Here is a 21,719-nt window from a genome sequence, read left to right on the forward strand (position 1 = left end):
GCACAATATTTGGCCACATTTGCTATCTGCCTTATGCCTTGGTGAGTCCTGCGTGTGTGTGTGTGAGTGCGTGTGTGTTTCAAGAGAGCTGATAGGTGGTAAGGGCACTTTTGTATACATCACTTAAAAAACAAATACATCTCATCTCTTAGTGAAACTGGCAATGTTAAAGTGAGGAGGCAGATTTAGTTATGCAGTTGCAGAGAGACAAATTCCTGAATGGTAATTAGGAAAATTGACTCATGTGCTGGACATGTTGTGCACAGATGTCTTTTGGCAAGGCCTGGCTGGCGCACAGCCAGAATCACCCTTAATACATTCAGTAGAGCAGTTACGAGCATGAGCCGGCGTGTTCCTGTAGTTATAGATGCACAAATGGGCACAGGATCACGGGGGGGCTGCTGGAGTGCAAATTGGAGTAATACTTGTGTTTCCTTTAAAAATTTAATAAAATACCCTGTGCAAAAGCACCGAACACTTTGAAGCCTGGAAAAGGTGGCTCTGATGTGGTCAGAAACAAATGATTACCTCGATTTTGCTGGGAGGCTTAAACTCTGCTGGTGGAGGAAGAGAGTTCTGGATAATGTCTATTTTCATTCATTTCCTAATCTATGCTCTCTGATGCAGCAGAATCACTAATGGGAAACATGAAGGCCATGGCTTCCAAATTTAAACGTATGGATGACACAAGAGAAAGCCTTTAGGTTGGCGCTTGGTTTAATTTAGCGATTCCACGAACATCTTCTTCCAATTTAAGACAATATGGTAATACAAAGCAATTTTGTTTGTTCTAATTCTGGTGCCAGATTAGGTAATTAGAATGGTGTCTAATATCCTTCCAGTAAATGTTTCTCTATAAACGCACAATGGAGTCGAGGGTCTGCGGGTTACATTAGCTTAATGAAAACAAGACTTTAATGCATATTGTTACAGCTGCGTTTGGATGCACTTATTAAGAGCCGTGTTCCCACAACCATATGGTTTTTGTCATTAATGTCTCCTTTGAGGAAAAGTACTAAAATTAGACCGAAAGTTGCATCTTTGATTTCAGTGAGCCAAACTAAATGATATGGGAAGCATATGGCGTGCAGGAGGGACAGAAGATTCGGGGAGTGGCCTCCCAGCAATTTATTTTTCTGCTGGCAACTTGACCCTGGATGGGGCCATTTTTCCAGTGCCAAAAAACTTATGATACTCACACAGGAAATTCCTTTCATATGATAAAACTGACAGAAAGAAAAGGCTTCCCAGGATGTCAAAATCAATTGGTTGGGATGGAGCGGTGAGGGAGAAGCAGTGGAAGAAAAAGAGAAAGCCTCAATGAGTAAATGCAAAGATGAACTCTAGGAGTCTACAGATGCATGTCCCATTGAGTGAATGTTTAGTTTAGGAATATACCTATTTGCAAGCCATACATGTCAAGGTTCAGGGACGCCAGGGTGATCAGTGTTGCAGCCGTACAATACTAGTGCTGAATGCAGTGTCTCATTCTGCACTCATAATTCTGAGTTGTAATTGTAATGGTCAACAGCTATTCCATTGGTAATAACCTGTTGTGAAACCATTGGCAATGAAATACAGTTATATGTATAAGGTTTGCAATGACTAACACCCTCATGAAGGTTTTCCTATTGAGTGCCTGTACTGATCGTGCACTGAGCTGTTGCAATACTGAAGTGGTCTCTGCCCACCCATGCAGCATGGGCAAACGTGGTCACTTACAAGTGGCCCTCGTGACTTCCATTAGCATCCTTGGCATTTGTCCCTATCATTCATCAAAGGTGTTGGGAAGTGGAAGAGTGGCCACAGGGACAGAGCTCTCCTCAGAGGGATGTCTGAAGTATTCTTTCAGCATTGGGCTGTTCAGGAGCCGAAACTTTTGTTAAGATTTGAATATTTGCCACGTTCAGAACTGAAGGTGGCTAGGATAAAGAATTGTGGCCCCCAATGAGCTGATCACAACAGTAATGGCAGCTTCCAACAACTGAAGTTAAAAGTTGCTTCAGTCAACCGCATTCACAGCTTGATGGACCAAAACAACAATGTCTTTGTTGGGGAATGAATCTAAGGATATTTAAGAAGTCTACCATATCTGACGAAACATTGATCAAGAAATGAAGATAGGAAGCAAAAATCCTCTAAAGCCACCTCGCTATGATGATGCAGCCGGCTGTGCAGGTGCTACAATAGTCTCCTTTTGCAAAGAAAATAACATTTATTTTGTTTCCCTTATCGACTCTTGTGCAATACCACTTTATTCTACAAATGACATCAATCTCATATTCTGTCTTTCTGGGTGATCACCTGATGATTCTGCACTGCAAGACTGTTCTGTGTAGGTCATGCGAAGAACGAGACTTCGCAGACTTAAACTTAGTGTGGAGGAAACAAATCCTCGTTTTATTTATGTATTTATTTATTTCAAAGGTTTTATATAGTGCTAGGCAAGGCAATTTGAACTTTAAGAATGTTTTAAGTTCGGAAGATCAAAACCAGGAATCAGATCGAAGATAGTAGATCAGGGGGACATTGAAGAATTAAATGGTGTGTCAGTAAAAGGAGAGGCGAGAGAGTGAGGAAACATTTGTGGAGGAGAGGGAGGAGGTGAAATTATGAGTAAGGGGGGCCTATATATACAATGTACAAGGGAGGAGTTCGTGGCCAGAGACATAAAGTTGAGTTAAGAACCCCAGTATTTGTAGAGAAGGAGCAGCTTGGGGTCTTTTTTAAAGCAGGGGTAGGAGGGGTTGCAACGTAGATCTTTGGGAAGGGTATTCCAGATAGAAGGTACATTACCAGAGACTGAGCGAGACTGACTTAATTTCTTTTTTAGCACTGCTGATCTACTAAACCCCTTCACTGGCCATCTGACGTTGTTCTCTCCTCTTTCCTGCTTCAGTGGTCAAACGTCTCAGAGTCACAACTGACTTGACACTCTAAATGTACTCAGAACTGAACTTGGTAATCTCATCATGCCCCTTCCTAATGTGGAAACTTTAGAAGATCTTCCCTTTGCTCTCCCTCGAGGCCTATCGTTCCTCAATGTCTCTACTCACTGGATCGAGGTTTGCATACTGCAGCAGTGCCTACTTAGCTTAGGCGTTATATTATCTATATTGGACAGCCTTCAATTTGTTCAAAATCACAATTCCAGTCTCATCTATTCCGCTCTTCCTTTTAGTTCTACATCACCTCTTTTACAATAGAATCATTAGCTAATTTTCCATGCTAGGACATCTTTTAACATCCTTTGTACTGTAACTTAGCCATTAGTTTCCACTCCAAGCACCTTTATGCTACTCTCTTAGCAGATACTTTGCTAATCAGTCCTGACTACAAGTCCCTCACTTTAAAAAAAAAAGCTCAGGGAAGATGATCTTTCTCTGTTTCGCCTCCCATTCTATGGAACTCACTTCCCCTTGACTTAGCAAAATCCACTCCCACCTTTCTTTTTGCCAGAAACTAAAACTACACATATTCTGAGAACACTTTCACATTTTTTGCAGTTTTCTTCTGTCTCCTGCCATGAACCCTTAGTGCAAGAAACCCAATATGAAACCTTAGTGCCAGAAACCCAACACGTGACAGCGTGCTTAATAATTTCCCCATAACATAATGTAACGTAATAAACATAACATAAAATAGCATAACATAACGCAACCTAACACAACCAAACAGAACACAACACAACATAACATAGCATAACATGATTACCAGTTCAATGAAAGTGCACAAAACAACCATTGAGATCCTACACTCTGAATAAAAATCCATTGCTCGGAAAATGTTTTCGCAATATATATATAATATAAATAGCCCTTTCGAATTCTGTCACAGATACGATCTTATATGCTCCTAATGGCTGTTGTATCATTTACCAGTCATCTCATGATGTATCCACTATGAATATTATTGTGAATAATACTCACTATAAGAGTTATTTCATGACCCCTTGCTTCTGACACTGTCTCTAATGGAATTTGATCTCCTCAGATACTCTATTTATACCTAACTGATATTTACATATTCCCTGAAAATGTACAACTTTCACTTCTCTTCCAAAGCACATATATTTTAGCCTCTGTATGTCCCTGTATGATATTGTTGATGCCAGCAGTGTGTTGATTTCGTGGGCCTTTACTACTGAGTGCCTAATTTAAGGTTATCCAGCAGGAGGTGTAGTCTCTAGACCATCCTATACTCATTCCCCAGGCTTCCTACATTGCCTTGTAACACAGGTGTAAAACTTCAAGTTCATTGGATATTAGATTCCCATATGTCTTCTCATTTGTGATGGACTCCTATTCAACTTCTCCTGCATTGAACTGTAATTGCCATCTACCAGGATATTTGTTAAATTCTTTGAATCTCATATTCATTGTTTTAATTTCCTCTTGGGCATCAACTAAACAACAGATCTTAGTAATCCGCAAAGTGGTATCGATTTCCCTTGGTGCCCTATACGATTGTAAGGGCACCAGTTGAAACGCTCTATTGTACCCAGCCAGTGACATCCTCCCGCAGAGTCGGAAACATGTACCAACTTCCTGAATCACTAGTCATCTAGCCACATCCTAGTATATTTCTATGATGGGACCTTGAACTGAAATGCCTTTCTGGTACATTTTCAAACAATTTAATGTGTGATCATATATCGTTCAGTAAAAATGGAAGTTTCCGGCAGGTGGTCAAAGGAACACATGCTTCGAGTTTCATGGTGCAATGCACCACAGTTGTGTGGAAATACTAGCCTTCAAGTCTTGCTTTATAACATTTGTAAACAAACTCATATAAAAGCACATTTGATCCTTTTACTGCGTTATTTCCGTTTAGAAAATATTGTCTAGTGTAACACCATTTCCCATCTAGAGACAGACATTCTCAGGATAACAACTAGATCAAACTTGCTACTTTCAAAGAAAAGTTTACATCTTGCTAAAAACATTTCAATTCTTATAACCTTTTAAACAATTCTCATTTATTCATCACAAAAATACAGTAAAGCAGAATTTCTACAAAACAATTGTGGTAAAACAGTCACATGTGTTTTTCTTTCTAATGGTCTGTGCAATTTTGAGGAGTAAATGAATGTTTCTTTATTTTCATAACATAAATCAATGTATAAGGTTTTGGTTTGAGAATATTTGATGCATTTAAATGTGTTCCATTTTTGAGTAATAAAGATGGATTCTAGCGCAGTACAGGTGCTAGCAGTACCACTTATGGGGCAGATCAAGAATTGAAATGTGATGGCAGTATTGTAACTCTTAATGATCCAAAATGTGGATCTTAAATGTGGATAAGATATTATAACATGTGTCTCCACACGTTTCCTCAATTACCTGATCTTATACCAGACATGAATTATAGCTTATTTTGGCCGTTGGTAGTATCCCTGGATTTCACTCTTAAGGGTAAATCCAACTGCAGTGAATTCTTAAAATGTGTAATCCACCTCAGGTTGGTAATAGAAGCTTATAGCTAGAATGTAATTACCATTTTACTAGTGACAGACCCTTAGAATCCAAAAATATGGAGGGAGGGTAGGAATCATTCATTCATTTGAGGGTTCATATTTCAATAGAAGTTTGAGCAAATTCTTAAATGTTGCAGGCTTATGTTTTTGGCATTAGTCTGAGCAGAAAGTAGACACAATTTAAAACACTGCTGGGATACCTTTATCTTGAACTCCACAAAACTTAACTGCTAGGCAAGCTAAAAAAAATCTTCAGATAAGAATGCCACACAGATAAATGCCCGGCTATCAACACAAACAGAAATGTTTGAAAATAAAGCATTTACTCTGATGGACGGTCATGTCCATTAAATTCTCTTGAAAAGCCGGTATTCGTTTCCACCTCTCTCTTTTAAAAAGCAAGCCTGCAACATACATCTGTGACCTAGCAACAATATGGTTTGAAATTGTTTTCGGACCATTGAACTGTGCAATACCTTCAGAAATGGGATGACAAAAGGTCGCAGTGGGAAGTTAGTAGCTTCTTGCAGTTTGGAATGAAATTCTTCAATTGTCAGGGTAGAGTTCTGTGGGATAAAAATACATATTTTTATCTTTTAGGAATGTCAGAAACCAGCGCTGCTTTTTGTTAAGAAATGATATCAATGTCATTCATAAAAACAAAAAAAACAATATTTTGTGTGATCCTAATATGATCATTTGGACCGAAGCGAATGGACAGAAAGTGCAAAATTATATAATACCCTACCTTCATTGCATAACCCATTTAGGGTTTGTAAATATTTTAGTTATTGTAACTGTGCTTCAATGGCAATGCCAGTAGGGCTTGGGAATGAGCACATACAATAACTATTAAGGGAAATGTAAGTTCAGACCAAGTATAATTTACAATGGCTACATGCGTTACTCAATGTGACAATGACATTTTATACTGTACATGATTCTCTAACTCTCAAATCGAGTGTTTTCCTTCCTGTAAGTGATGACTTTTAAATGTACATCCCAAACTTTCAAAAAGAATGACTCTTGCAACTTTGTAAAGTAGCTGTGTTCCTCTTAGGTGTTTGTTGTAGCTACACATGGGATATTAAAGCTAAAACAGGTGAGACAGCAGTTACACATGACAATAACCACCTGTAGTATAATCATGCTGCTGTTGTGCATATGGCTTCTGTATTGATAAGATACGTTGATTAATTTTACGTTAGAAAAGCTATCTATTAAAGAAAAGACTGAATTTTCAAGGTAGTGCAAACTGGGGTCAGAAGAGTCTAAGACAAGAAAATGTGTTTGTGTCGGTGTGAATCTCCCATGGGTCATTTGTTTGCATAGTTTTGCAATGGATGGCAACCTTGAAACCAGGTCCCAATGGTATATGCTGTAACAAACTTCCTCCAGTCACACAAGCAGCTCATGGGACTGCGCACATCTCTCTTGTGTTAGAGGAAAATCGTCTGTACAAGCATGCAACATTGTACAGACAACTCAATATTTTGCTATCAGTTTTACAGCCAAAATGATCCAAGGCTAAGAGTGGGGAAATTAACCAAGCTAATGACAACCTAAAGGGGGTCCCTGAAAGGCAATTTGCTATTGCGCAAAACAAAGCCTTCTAAGAACCATCTTGGAACTTACAAGGCAAAATTGTTTGCAAACGTGAATTTATTGAACATGAAACCTAGCACACAATCATTTGGCATGGTGTTGGATCATGAATCGATTAATGAATATTTAAGTGGTTAAAATAAAACTGGAGTGAAAAAAAATTGATGGTAGATGGCTACTGTAAATGTCTTACCACCAGTCCTAGCACCAGAGTGCGCACTCTTTCCCCAATCTCCGGTGAAATGTCATTGCCAAATTGCTGCAAGGTGGTGAGAAATCTCTTCAGTTTGCTGAGCTGCCTCGCACCACATGCTGGTGGCAATTGTTGATTGGCCAGGGAAGAAGAGGAAGATGAGGATGGCCCATTGCTAAAGCCATTGGGTGGAGAAGGGACTCCATTCAGTGCAGTTGGCGAGTGGCTTGTGCCATTTGTTACTGTTGAACATACAACAAAACAGAAACAATTCTGTTTAGGGTGAGAAGCTCTAATTGGATCCCCACTTTGTTCTCATGATTGAGGCCCACACTAAGCAACACGAAACATTTTCCGATGTGATATTAACATCAACAACAATACAGTGCACCCCAGTTTATTCTTCCCACTTAATAATTCCCCTTTGTACAAAAGGTAGCAAGGAATGAAGAGGCCCCCTGCAAGTGAATGCCTCTGGCTCCCCCATGCACCTATTTCAATCCCTTCAATTAATTTAAATAACAAATCTACTGTGTTTTGGGCATTAATGTTTTGAAAATAAATTTAAAAAACACAATTACATGTGCACCTTTAGAAATAACGTCGACACTATGGAACATCTTTCTTTTTTAGATGGGAAGTCCTGATGGCACCAATGTTGTTCTTGTCTACTCTGTGATAAGCCACTCATGCACAAACCTCTTTCCTAGACACATCCTATCACTCGCCACAAACCAGCAAAAGCAATTCTTTCCAACACACCCTATCCTATCACTGACCACAAAGCACAACAAAAACACACTTGATGTCAGTTGAATGAAAGTCGTTGCTCCTCCTAACCAGCAAAAACTAGTGTTCACACACAGAGCACCAGCATTTAACCTACTATGCTGATGAAATAGAACCATCACACACGAGAATAGGAGAAACCCAGAATAAATGACTACTGCAGGAAACTCAAAGCACCCCAAGGGTGAAACCAGTCATAGTACAGGGGCACAGGGCCACAAACTGTAAGGACATTCCACACTTCAACCACATCCTCAATAACAGTTGTGTCCATGCAAATGACACCAAATATCACCATACATCCCTGGGTATTTATCATGGCAAACAGGCAGAGGATTCAGGACTGTTTTCCCAACAAAAGGTATCCCTGTGCACTTACATGGAGCGAGTGAGAATGCCTCTCCCTTAAGCACCAAAGAAGCCTTCTCATTCCCAGCAGCACAGAAGACAAGTCTGCATTAATGCCAGTGGATTCAGCTTGGTAAGTCCTCACTGAAGGCTCCATTCAAATGATAAGAAACACCAACCCCATTTAAACAGATGCGCACTCCTAAAAGACGCAAAATGAGTGTTTACTCCGCCGGCATCCCGCCGCAGCCCTACCAACACCGACCAGGCTGCCTGAAAGCTTTCAAAGCGCAGCGGGCTTTCATCTTTCGAAAATAGTATGCCATTAGGATGAGGGGAGATAAAAACATCTCCCTGCTGTCAAGCGGAGCCAGCGTTAGTGACAAAAACCTGATGAAATTCACAGAGCAAGAATAGGGAAACTGCCTCGGGTGAACTCGCCGCTCATCCTGCACTCTTCATTTTCCCAGACAGGTTTGACAACTTAAAAAAGAGCTTGAAATAGTGCATCACACCTAAGCAAAACTCAAGGACCGGGCTGATCTACAAGGAGCAAAATCCATGGGTGATGCAGACGCCTTGGTCTGCATGCACCGCAGCTGTGCTGGCTGCACACACTGGAGTCCACAGGCTCAGAGTGTGGCCAGGCCATCATTAGCTCTCAGCCTCCAAAGCCGACAGTCAATAAGAATGCACTTTAGAAGTAAGATGGGTTCAATTCTGCTATGGATAAAAACAGTTTGCTTGTTGAGTTCATACATGCACATCCTGGCAAAGGAGCCATGTTTTGTGGCACGCCATCAATTGCACATACAAGCGCTTCATAGAATGAATTCCATATCGAAAGTCTTGGATTACTTTTCGAATTGCTGTCACAATTTATGTGGTCAGTGAGCGAGAGAGAAAATGAAACTGCCCGTCTATGATAGTTCTGCTGCTAAGCCTGGGTGAGGGATGATTCGCTCGCTTCCATTCCCAATATTCAATGTCCCACCAGGACATCATTACCACACACTGGACACCGCAATAACTCTTTTCAGGTGAACCGTACTGTGTTATAAAGCATACTCTAACGCAAGAACTGTATGTAACTGGTCTTCACATCAAAAGAAGCTGCTTCTACTCTTTCCCAAAAATGGAGTTCAAGAATTATATAAAATTAAAGTTTGTGCTTCACATGAAGGAAGCTACTATTAAAGTATGTGATTCCTGAAAATTCAGGAGTTGAAAGAAGTTCAATTACATGTTGTGGGAGTGAAGGAACTGGTTCTTGGAACTCCTTGCGTAGTCGGAGGAGGCGGCATGGTTGGCGGTGTCAGCCTGGATTGTGTCTTCACATCCACAGGTGAGTCTGGCATCGTGGAGTGCTTCTCAGTGCGATCTGTAAGACAAAGACACCAGCTTTAGTTATCCCTTTGAACACATATGTGCTTTGTGAGAAATAAATGTTCCTCCCACCCCATGCATGAGGAAACAGTGCGCCGGCGTCTTAGATGCAGGAGCGCGTGGACCTATCCCAGCTCGTCTTTTCAGAATGACATCCTGGAGCTGCTCTCTTAGGAAGCACCACAGATGGTGTTCCCATACAGATAACAGGGCCCTAATAGCTTCGGCTTTTTACTTCCAGCCTGTACAGATGCTACCCCAGTAGACGCATCGCAGGCATTATTACCACCTCACTTCAAGGCCTCAACATTACAAGAAAGGAAATAATTGCCGAGGAGGCAGGACGGTAATGAATACCCTCATGACAACAGTGGAAATGTGAAAACCTGATGCTCTGCGTACAGGTGAGATAGTCCTCTGAGCCAGCTCTGCGCGTGACTGTCTTTTTCGCAACACCTGCTGCCCGCTCTCCATCTTTTGTTTACGTTACCATTAGACACAGTAGGTTCAATACTGAATGTCTCCTGGCCATATTTCCCACTCTGTCACAGAGAAAAAAGCTGTATTGTTCACCTAGTGGTGGGGCATGTAGGAAGGCCTATTTATTTCAGCCCCCTCCCCACCTCCCACCACCCTACCCCCGGCCACACCGTAATGCACAGAGGTGCTACCTAATATTTGAAAGTTTAAAAATAAAAGAGGAACCCGCACAAAATTAGCACTGAAATGTTAATCAAACAAATTAAATTCAAATGAAGTGTGTAAGCATGTTCTAATATCTTTACTTGCACCCCTGCAAAACAAGGAATCATGTTATCATGTTTATAAAAAGCAAATGTTGAAGTTGCAGCCTCTTGTCTAAATAACTCTGTCATGTTTCCTTTTATAACTGTCAGAGGGGATTTCAGGCCATATCCTTCCATCTCCATTAGCCCTGCCCCCTTCTGTGTCTGCAGAGCCTCATTCATCAGAAAAATGGGATCAGGGAGCCTCCCTGCAGTACAAGCGGGGGCAGGGTTCAAGTGGAGGGAGCAGAGAACATGCATTCTGACAGAAATCCTGGAGCACTCTCAGTGCTGTCGCCTGCAGCCCGGAGCCGCAGCATCAGGTTTGTCCAAGCACGCTTACCGCATTACTATGAAAGGCCACTTCCATCTAAAGATGGACTAGAAGGGACTGTTTGAGGGAATAGTAAGGGGTCAAGACTAGAAAGGACAATTTAAACCATTCTGAGATGATTAAAATGTTATCAAACATGCGTTACATTCTCAGAAGAGCACAAGTAGCTGCATGGATGCCGTCACCAAATCAATATTGCTTAAATTTTCTAGGCAAGCAAGCTGTATTAAGTACCCAAAAAAACCAAGAAGCCAATTGGAAGGATTTTCTTTCGACTCCATGGCATATTCTGAAATCCTGCCCAAGCCTCTCATGGGCTCAGCATTTAAACCTTAAAGGCAGGCGGTTTGCTCGTGCAGCACTTATCCTTGGCTCTTGGGAAGAGCAATCGTTCAATCCCCCAGTAGAGAGGCTGCTCACCAGGAAATACCATGCGACGCAAATTATGGTGGATTGGAAAAGCATTTTCCTCTATAACAAACAGGGAGAAACTTGGAACCGCTACACAAGAGCTCTGCTGAGTTACAAGTAAATAACATTTCAGAAAATTGAGCACAGTTGGCAAATTGAGTGCAGCTGGAGCGGCCACAAATGTAAACGGATAGGAAACTCTCTGCTTGAATATTTATAATCTGCAACAGCATCTCCAGATCAATGAAGACCAACTTTATCTACAGTGGAACAGGGCACTTAATGAATTCCCAATATTTTTCAGAACAAAGAAATGCTTAAACTAAGAGGCCCTCGGCAGGAATACAAGCAGACAGAGGTGTTGTGAAGGCTGGTGAATGCCTTGGTGTTGCATCTAAAACGTTTCTTTTTAGTAAGAGATTCTTTTTGAGAACAACATAACTTATGCCCTTCATTTATTTCACCCGGAATACACATAACTAACTCTGTGCTCGTTTGGAAAAAGTATGCAGCTCACTAAAGTGTGAACAGTTTGTGCAACGCCCGTTGCGGACACTGAAACACAGGGCAGGGTTTGAAGTAAAGTGCTGGCGATCTAGATTTAGAAACAGCATGTAAATCAAATTTGCATTTAAAATAGGAATTATTATTATTAACCACATGCTTAGCCACACTTCGCTGTTTCCAATATTACATCAGAATCAACACACAGACTCCTTCACATGCAGGAAGCTAATGGCCTATGGAAAACTGGAGAGAATAAGTCTTGTTCCAATTGCATAATTAGCAGCTAAATGCCTCGTGCTGTCCCTGGTACCAGGTCCTACTCTACTCACCTCAACCAACCTCGCTTTCTTTGTCTCCAGGAATGTAATAGCTTTCAGTGCATGTTGCAGCAGTGGGGAGAGCTAGCACTGAGAGCAGGCCTCCTACATGAAGGCAAATATTTCTGCCATGCCAAGAAAGGAGGGGGTGTGGGAGCCATGCCAGAGCGAGCTGTGAGATAACAGTGGGAACTGCTGCTCCATCTGGTTTCCATTCTGCTAACACTCAGAATGAACTGCAAGAGAAAGCAGTCCAGATACCAATATTTGAAGCATGTGGGAGGAAAGGGGAAAAAGTGACAGTGAGTGAGTGAGAAAGGGGGAGAAAGAAAGAGGAGGTACAACCAGGATCACGACTGGGAACAAGTATTTGTGAGCGGGGAGAGGTAGAGGTGTGCAGAAGTCACGTAAATTAGCAAAAATTAGAAAAGAAAATTATGAAATTACATCAAATTATAGGAAATGTAAAACCAGCATTTAGTACTTGTGTGCAAACTACATCCTCGTGTCTTTTATGGATGAGAAGGCACATTTTGCTCCAAAAATTAATTTGAAAAGCACAAGCGTTGAAAACAGTAGCCGCTCACGTTCTTGCCGTTTGCATTGCTCGCATGAGCTTATGCTGAATTATTGTTACAAACAATGTGTAATTATGCATCATAGTGGTAACATCATTTGGGGAATTTTATTGTTCCAAGCAGGAGGCACAAGTACACAGAATTACGTCCATGTAACGGACATTTTGCCCAGGCTTAGCAGAAAGCAAGAGCAGGAAAGAGAGACAGCAGGTTAGAAAAAGAGAAGAAGTAGAAAAAGAGAGCGAGCTGGTGAGATGAAGAAAGTATGTGTGTATGTGTGAAAGAGAGGAGTTGAAGAGTGAGAAAGTGAAAAGAATGTTTGAGAGGAAAAGCGTGTATGTAAGTGAGACAGAGGCAGATTAAGGGGTTAGAGGGTGTATGAGGAACAGGGTTGAGGGAGAAGGCATGTTCACGTGTCAAAGAGAGATTGAGGCAGAAACAATGTGTATGAGTGTGTAGAAAGGGATTAATGGAGGAAAGCGAGTGTGACTGAGTGCATGGGAGAGAAAAAACTAACTAGGGATTGCAAGATGGAGGTTAAAGGACAAGAGAACCTAAGGTAAATAGAGAGAGTGAGAGTTACAAAGAAGGGGACGAAAAGAGCATGGGTGGGAGAGAATAGTACAAGAAAATAGAAAGGAAGGAGATGAATAATGGACAGTTAAAAAGTAAGGGAAAGTGAAAGATAAAGAGAGCAAAAGAGTGAGTGAGAATAAGAGAGGAAGAGAAGACAGAGTGATAGAATCAGATAAGAACAGAGAAAGCTGCAAAGAAGGGGAAAGCACAAAAACAAGAAAAATTGAACAATAATCAAAGTTAGAGTGAGCGAGACAATGAGAGAATGATTGAGAGGGAGAGAGATACATATAAAAAGTGCAGGAAAAAGTTAAAGAGCAAGAAAAGTTGAAAGTGGCAGGGAGTACAGTAATCAAGAGAGGACACATCTCAGTAGTTAATCTCGATAGAGTGAAACTCTGAGGAAGGAAAGTCAAGCGACAGAGAAAGAGAGCAGGAAAGAAGGATGCAGTCAATGGGAATGTATTAGTAACTAGGTATCAATCAACATATTTGATCCCTCTGTGGCATTTCGTTCAATTAAGATATTTTTTATGAGTAAAATTACACTGAAAATGTGGTAATGTCCAAAAAGGAATGAAAAGGAAAGCAGTACTTGTTATGATGTGTTATGTTATTGCTGTTTGATAGCGCACAGTCTACCACTAGGTTTGGCTTGTATAGTAAGTTCTGCAATATATAACAATGATACAGAAAATTAGCCACTAGCATTCTGGCCAATCTTTAATATGTTACCCTATTCCAGGTGTATAGTGTTATACATTAAGGTTCAAATTTTAGTGAACGAGAAGAAGAGAATTGACAGCAGAAAGGAAAGGCAGTTCCTATATCTTTTAATTCACTTCCTTCGCACTCGCAATGCAGTTTATTCCTAAGCTTTCATTGCATTGCACTTCTAAAGTTCTTCACCATACGGCCTACTTCAAAAGAATGAAAGTAAGACCTAAAAACTGACCCTACGCTCCCAAACCAGTTAACTGAAATCAAAGCGTAGTCACAGGAGACACAGGAAAAATCGGATTTCATTAGATTTCCATTCAGTAATCTTGCTGTCATCTCAGATCCGACAAGGAGGGCCCACCGAACACTGATGAACTGGGGCTTGTGCTCAGAGGTCCTCTGCCTCAAACCACACTAGGCCATCTGCAACTCATTCCATGCTGTTCATTGCAATCAATCCACGGAGGAGATCGATGAGACCGTAACGCTTCCCGCCTAATACACCCAAACAAAAACAATATCCGCTGCACTGGGAGATTTCAGATAAATTCAAAAAGCGTGTTTCTAGCGTGCAAAGAGGGGCTACATTTGTTTTGGATTACATTTAAAGAAACATTTGGAAACATATATTGTTGGATTTCATTAGAAAGATATGATATAACCACAGAAGCATTTCCCAGTTTTAAATTAGTGAATGCAGTAAAACCAACTTGGAAAGGTCCTGCAACCCAGAAGAATTCTTTTGTTCCACAGAGTTATGCTCTTTGTATCAGACACTCATTTTGAATGAATGTACTTTACGGGCTTACACTATACCAATTTGATGTTTGTGAGTGGTGAATACATGTCTGATGTGGCATAAGCAATTGATTTATCCAAGTAAATAATTCGACTAGCTGATTTCTACCTAATCGGCCAATTACATTACTTATTCCTGCTGCTGCTTGTTGAAATGAACAAAAGAGGAGGGAAAAATATGCAGAGATGTCTTTATTTCTGAGAAATTATTGAGTTCATTTCCCACCAGGCAGTCTTTTATTCAGAATAAATGTTCTACTTTGGTCAGAGTGTTACAAACTTAACTCATTAAGTTTGATGTATCAGACAAAACCATCTAGGAATCAACGCTTTCCCCATTTCGCGAAACAATTTAATGTAAGCATTTACATGCACTGTCTCTGTAATTTCCCTCTTTCTGAAGAATATAATAAAATTGTTTGCTAGAGACAAGACCACAACTTTCATTAAATTAACATTCTCAGTTGTTTATTGCTTTGGCAAAAATAGTTTACCTACAACATTCATTTTTAGGTCTATTATATTACTCTGTTAATTGCTGGCCAGATTTTGATTTGGATAGTGAAGTAGCTAGACATTTTTGAGGATCAGGTGTTAAATGTGCTTTTCATGGGTCTAAAATTAATATTTGTTCATCTGTTGCAGGAAAGGGCAATCATGGAAAAGGTCTTTGACATTGCCATTTGGAAAAATGTGTGTAAGGCTTCAATGAAAGATTTGGGGAACCATCTGAACCAATGGTCAAATCTGTCTATAGTAAAACAAACAAGTCAAACTTTATAGTACCCTCTTAGATCCTATTTCTATGCCGGTGGCACCAATCAATAATGCCTTGTATTTGGTTGTTTAGATAAATGTTGACAAGAAAGCTGTAGATTTGTGAAGCCGATTGATGCATCCTCATTTCAAAATGAATAGTCAATGTTCCAAGTCTATTAAAACCGAATTCGGTCTTTAAACTATTATTGCACGAATCAAAAAATGTACATACATTTAAGAAATAAAGGCAAAAAGTAAAGAATGTAACACGACTTGAAAAGGTATAGCACCAAGGAACTGATCTAAATTATAGTCATTTAAGATGCAGTCCATATCTTTTAAGGAACACAAGCATGGAATGTGTGCCATATCAACCTTATGTCGATGGTCTAACCCCGCCGGTGCCTGCTTCCAATTGGAGCAATAGGAAAACGTTATTGTTTAAGACATCTCTTGGCTTCCTCCTTGGTGGTTTTGAGGTATTTGCAACAACATTGCCCTTGTTCTGAACACAGTATTTCATTCTTGTTCACAGCCATGGGTATCTGAACCCTAGGATCTCAAGTGGCTTCTCCTGTGTCAAGCTTTAGGAATGTATTTCCTCTCCTCCATCTTTGAACTCTGGCCTTTTCTCACTATCGACTGGCGAGGAGGGTCTAGAGACATTTAATATGGATATTTCTTTGTTATGCTGAAAGTCTGTAAACTGATACGATATTGTTTGTGGGTTTGACTTCTTTAGATAACATATCTGTGATAACATTATTTCGGAATTGATAGAAGCTCCTGAATTATTTGTCAAAGGCGCATGATTAAAATGAATACGCTGAGTGCAAAAATGAAGGTGATTAAGGTGTCTCAGCAAAACTTTCATATCGCTCATCAATAATCAATAGAAAAACATTGGTACTATATACAACAGAAAACGCAAAATTACTATTTTAGCAAAATTATGAAAATGCCCCGACTAAAGAATGCAATCTCTAGCAGTACTGGTAATCTATGTTATCGCATACATAATTCTTTCCATTTTTATTTTGCTATTTAAAACACATGTTTCAATCTATAATCATCTGCAATTTACAAATCATATTGAACCAGAAAATGCGTTATGTTGGTAGAGAAAAATCGAAGTGCATATCGCATATGAAGTGTATTTTAGAATCAAGCAGTGAGCACAGTCAATGTCCAGCACTAAAAAACTTCCATATAAGGGCTTAGATTTAACATTTTTCCACGCCGCACAACGGAGCAAGACAACTTGCTGCACTGCATGAAAGGGAGAGGGCAGGAATGGCCATATCTATCAAGATAAGGCGCATTCCTGTCCTCTGCCTGCACTGGCACACAATCTGCAGTCTGGCACCAATGCAGGCACCCTTGCCACATGGTTCTAGGCTGCCTGCGTTACAGCGGGATAGTTTTTGTGCAGGAACGGACACCTTCCTGAGGGAAATCAATCCTTAGAGGCATTTTCCTCTTTCTAAGTGTGCTGCAGATTGCAACTCACGTGCCTTCTTTTTTTTCATTTTTTTTTCATTTTTTTCATGTTTTTCTTATTTCATCATTCTTTTATTAGCAAGTTTTATATATACATACAAGGCAGGAGTAAAATTCTGACGCATTCCCAGGTCTAGCAGTGTCGGTTAATCTGAGAATGCTTCAGAATACGGGGTTGGATGCGTGGGAACACCCACGCTCCACGAATGTAACGCCTTCCCAGGACAGTGTAAAACAAAGCAGTGACTTGCGCTGCCTTGCGTTACACCATATATACCACGCATAGCAGGTCCTCGCAGGGAGCGTCTGCACGGCATAGTAAACCTCATTATAGCTTTTGCATCACCTTGTTTTGGGGTTGTTGTCACCAGCTACATGCCCCGAACATGTAGAATTACGTTTTTTACAATTGTCTTTCGCTGGCTCATAAGGCTTGGTGCGAGAGGTGAGATCTTACACTAAGACAGTTGCTCTGAATTTTAGCACAGTCTACTGAAGCAAATTTGTGTGTCCATCAGAGAACACTCACATATAGAGGTATGGTAATTCTAAGGCAACGTCACCAGGTTAAAAAATACTATAAGTTAAGTGCATTCTGCTAAAAAAAATTGATCTTTGAGAATATTGCATTCTTGGCCTCAAATACTGCTGTCAGGTCATCTGAGAAGAAGCAGCAGCAGCATGCTTTTTTACATGACTGTAATGTAGTTTTAGTAGCTTATATTTCGAGTGAGAGACACATTTAATAATAGCTCCAGATGGCAGCGGCCATTTCTTTCTGGGCCTACTCAATTCACCTAGGAGCCCTAACACAGGCAGCAAAGTTTGTGTGCACGTGCCTAAGTTTCAGGGATTGCAGGCAAACCAATTTTAAGAGTCGTGCATGGAGGTGGCTGCTTCCATAGGATAGCTCAATGCCATTCTCACCTGGTTCTTTTTCAGTTGACTCACCATTAACAAATCGAATGACTATTGAGAGCTGCATCAATAAAAATGTGGTCACAAATGCAAAACTTTAGGCCAGAAGATGATAGTAATAACACATTTGGAGTCGGATGGGAGAAAGGAGTGCGACAACTGGAGCACCATAAGCAGCACTGGTAGCCAAGAGACAGAACAAAAGAAACATTGGGTTCAACAACGAAAATTAGTTAACTAATTTGTAAATGCTTCCAGATTTGCACACGCTGCTTGGGTCACGAGCATTCCTGTGGTGAAATTTACAGAACTTCAATTTGCCACTTTTAAATTGCAGATTATTGGTGCAATCTGTCTGTATGTATTGTTATTGTAAGTCAGATATGCCTGCTTTACATTTCTATTTAGGCACTGTAGAACAGAGTAATTGTTTTAGAAGATCTAGTACTCTCAGCTGCTAGATGCAGGGCATCTGGCAGTGGTTTTGCTGTGGCCTCCACTTTCTTCAGTCGAATCATATTAGAGATGAGCAAAACTATATTTTCACTATAAAAGTACACATTTCTGCACCTTTAATAGTTGCAAAGTTTGTATACTTCACCCAATTTAGCACATCAGATTAAAAACTACTTTTAGAGAATTTTCTGGCAAAGGAAATGTTGCCAGAAAATTCTCTAGAAGTAGGTTGTACTAATTTCAACAATTTTTGTCTGGCCCTTTTTCAAAAACATGGCAAGAGTTCTTAAGTTCCTAAACTTCGCAAAGTTTGAAACTGCCTTCATGAAGTTCAGTTTAATCAAGTGAAATGTTGTCTAATTGTAAATTGTATGTAGACCAGATAAGTGTATATTTGTGACTTGAAATTATGTACACCCCAGATTTCAATAAACTTGCAACGCACGAAATAAAACTGGGTTTTAGATAGAGACATCAATAGCCATGTTTTGGGTGCAAAGCATGCAATAGTATATCTGCATGAACAAGACAATAACTTGAATGACGAACCAAACATTCCTCGTATTCTAATATAAATCCCACTACTTTGCTTTTCCTGGGTCAGGTAAAACCAACACATTTTATGCAAATTGAATTCATTTTTCTAGTCGAGCCCTCAAGAAGATTTCAGTGTCACAGATCAAATCACATCAATTATTATCATAAAGTTGCAGTTCAATCAGCTAAGTTGCCTGAATTTGCAATTTACTAGTGTGTACTTCACAAGTGCTTAATCTTTTCTACCAAAGTCTAATTCTTATCAATGGACTAATTATGGGTTTGTGTCTTATTTCGCAGAAAGGTGTACATATCCATCTTGCATAGTGCAACGGAAGCCGATTTTGCAATACTTAAGTGGATTACCATATTTAATTAATTGTTGTTGCCAAGTAGTAAATACCTAAGTGCGTCTCACTGCAAAGCTGGTGGAGATCTTGTTACCTGGTATTTCTCTGGGATGGCGTATTTAGTTTCTCTCTGGTAACTGATGCGGCATATTCATGAGAAGGGATTGTACAGTTTCCTCTTTGGTACCGAGCTAATACAGGTTTATTCCAGATACTTCAAGTGAGTCCTCTGTACGTGTTTTCCAATGGACTCCACATAAATGTTTGGTCACTTAGTATGTCTACTTCAATTGAATTTTGGAAACATGATTATGTGTTGTCCAAAGTTTAAAGCTAACTTTGCACACTTTGCATTGTACACAAATTTCAGTTCATGAGAATGAACAAAACGAGACTAATCTCACTGTGTCTCATTGTTGGATCATTTTTCTTCACCTCAATGAATTATATAAGGATGGGTGTGAAAGTGGCAAAATAGAGTTTATCAACAAGTATTGAATATTATGATTTATTCTCTGTAGCGGCTTGTCTGGGATGCCATAAAACGTGTGGCCTTTCTCCAAGTGAAAGGAGAAGTTCCCAGAATGTGGCACTCGGCAAAATAAAGACATCTAACTAAATTAAAATAGAATTTGATTAACCAGATTACTATGGATTGCTCATTCGAGGTATGTATGATTATTCAGGAATATGTTGCTTGTGAGAGTCCCAGAGAGGTCAATGGGACCTGCTGCATCCCTGTACATTTCCTGTTGTAGGATGGGTTACCACACTTTGAGTCTATTGTATATTGGATCAAAATTCTTCATAAGATTCATATACACAGGCTTGCAGTTATTAAGGTAAAGAACATCAAATCCACAATAACAACATCCGGGACTCTGAGGGTCAGAGAAATAAACAGTTGGTTGCAGGAGAAATTGTTTCAGGTTGGATATTATATTGAATTGAGTTGCAAATGTTGAGCCAGAATCAAGTGCCATCAATCTCCAATGTTTTTTAGAAAGGAAACAAGCTTCAAAATCAAACTGGAAGGTCAGAATATTAAAAACCATGATACTATTACCCCTTTTTAAGACCTGTGCTCCCATACCTTTCAAAGTCCCCCACATACAATAACGAGGGGTTTACTGTATAAATTACAGTGTAGTTTTCCAACTGGATACCATCAGCATACAAATGCAAAAGAATGTGTGTTTCAGGTAACACTGTTAGAAAACTCAAGCACAAAAACTGAGCATGATTTCTTATTATTTCCCGCAGATGTACAACTAGGAGAAAAAACACTAAATATTGCGTGCAGCTGATATTTGTTGTGGGATGTTTTGCCGTTGTTGTAATGGAATTAGGCTTACAATTATAATGGGGATAGGGAAGTGGTGGCTGAGCCCTCACATGTATGTGGTTTGTAAAATTAGTTTAGCCTTTATTGGTCTAAAGATCAGTACCTTGCCAAATTAACCTTGTATTAGTTAGGATGTGATATAAGTAGGAAATGTGAACATTAAGGAACATTACATTTTGAAAAAATGTCGAGATGGGCAGATTGATGTACCTGATATTCCTCCTTCAATGTAGACTAGTATTAAATGTTCTTTCTTATTGCAGACTTCATCAATGTGATTAGTACAGTACACATTTGTTAAGCCATAAGTAGGTGTTTCAGAGAATAGCATCTCTTCACACACCCATAACCGCACAGCTATGTCATGTAATATATTATCAATATTAAAACACACCAATTGAAATAGCAAGAGAATTACAAACATGCTACGGCTCATAACTCCAAGCAGACTATATGTTGAAAACCCCGCAAGCAAGTTGAAAAGACAGCCCTTAGTAACGCTATGTGCTGTAAAAATCCATCTAACATACCCTAAGGGAACTCATATCTGTCCAGCTCTACAATTAGCCCTTGTTGAGTTAAAGTTGTTTTAAAACAGTGAATGGTTAGCTCCTAAAATAGCACTGAATTTGACACTGTTTCATGGATTTTGAGTGTGACGTGCACTGAATGTCTCAGAGCCATCATCCCCACTGAACACGTCATCTCAAGGCAAGGAGACCTCTAACCGATTCACTATCTCGTACTGTTCTCTGTTTACTCAAGGAAAGTGGTTTTGTTAGACACATTTTGTTTGCCAAACCTGATTAATGGCATCATTAGCATCATGCATCATGGTATCTAAGGGAAAATGAAATGCAACCAATTAGAGGCGTTACATGTTAAATGCCCGTTTACATATGTAGGGAATAACACCCCTACATTGGATCCCATTACAAAATGAGACTAGGACATGATGTTTAGAGACAGGAATTAGACAAACACAGTTAAACTATCAATATATTTACGTTTTCATAGAATATTTTGATTTG

At 39.9% G+C, this 21,719-nt stretch overlaps 1 protein-coding gene across 2 annotated transcripts in view; it reads right to left on the bottom strand.

The window, feature by feature from the left end:
* The window catches only part of RUNX1T1 (RUNX1 partner transcriptional co-repressor 1), a 164,598-nt gene that overhangs the window by 37,064 nt on the left and 105,815 nt on the right, over positions 1-21,719 (bottom strand). For both annotated transcript variants that reach the window (XM_086965986.1, XM_086965985.1), the window contains exons 2-4: positions 9,655-9,792; positions 7,275-7,516; positions 5,953-6,042 (exon numbers count right to left, since the gene is read on the bottom strand). In XM_086965986.1, coding sequence (XP_086822112.1) covers positions 5,953-6,042; positions 7,275-7,516; positions 9,655-9,792 — 470 coding nt within the window. The remainder of the gene's footprint in view (positions 1-5,952; positions 6,043-7,274; positions 7,517-9,654; positions 9,793-21,719) is intronic.

The sequence above is a fragment of the Lissotriton vulgaris genome, chromosome 4_1, assembly GCF_964263255.1.
Source record: "Lissotriton vulgaris chromosome 4_1, aLisVul1.2, whole genome shotgun sequence".
In the NCBI taxonomy this organism is placed as follows: Eukaryota; Metazoa; Chordata; class Amphibia; order Caudata; family Salamandridae; genus Lissotriton; species Lissotriton vulgaris.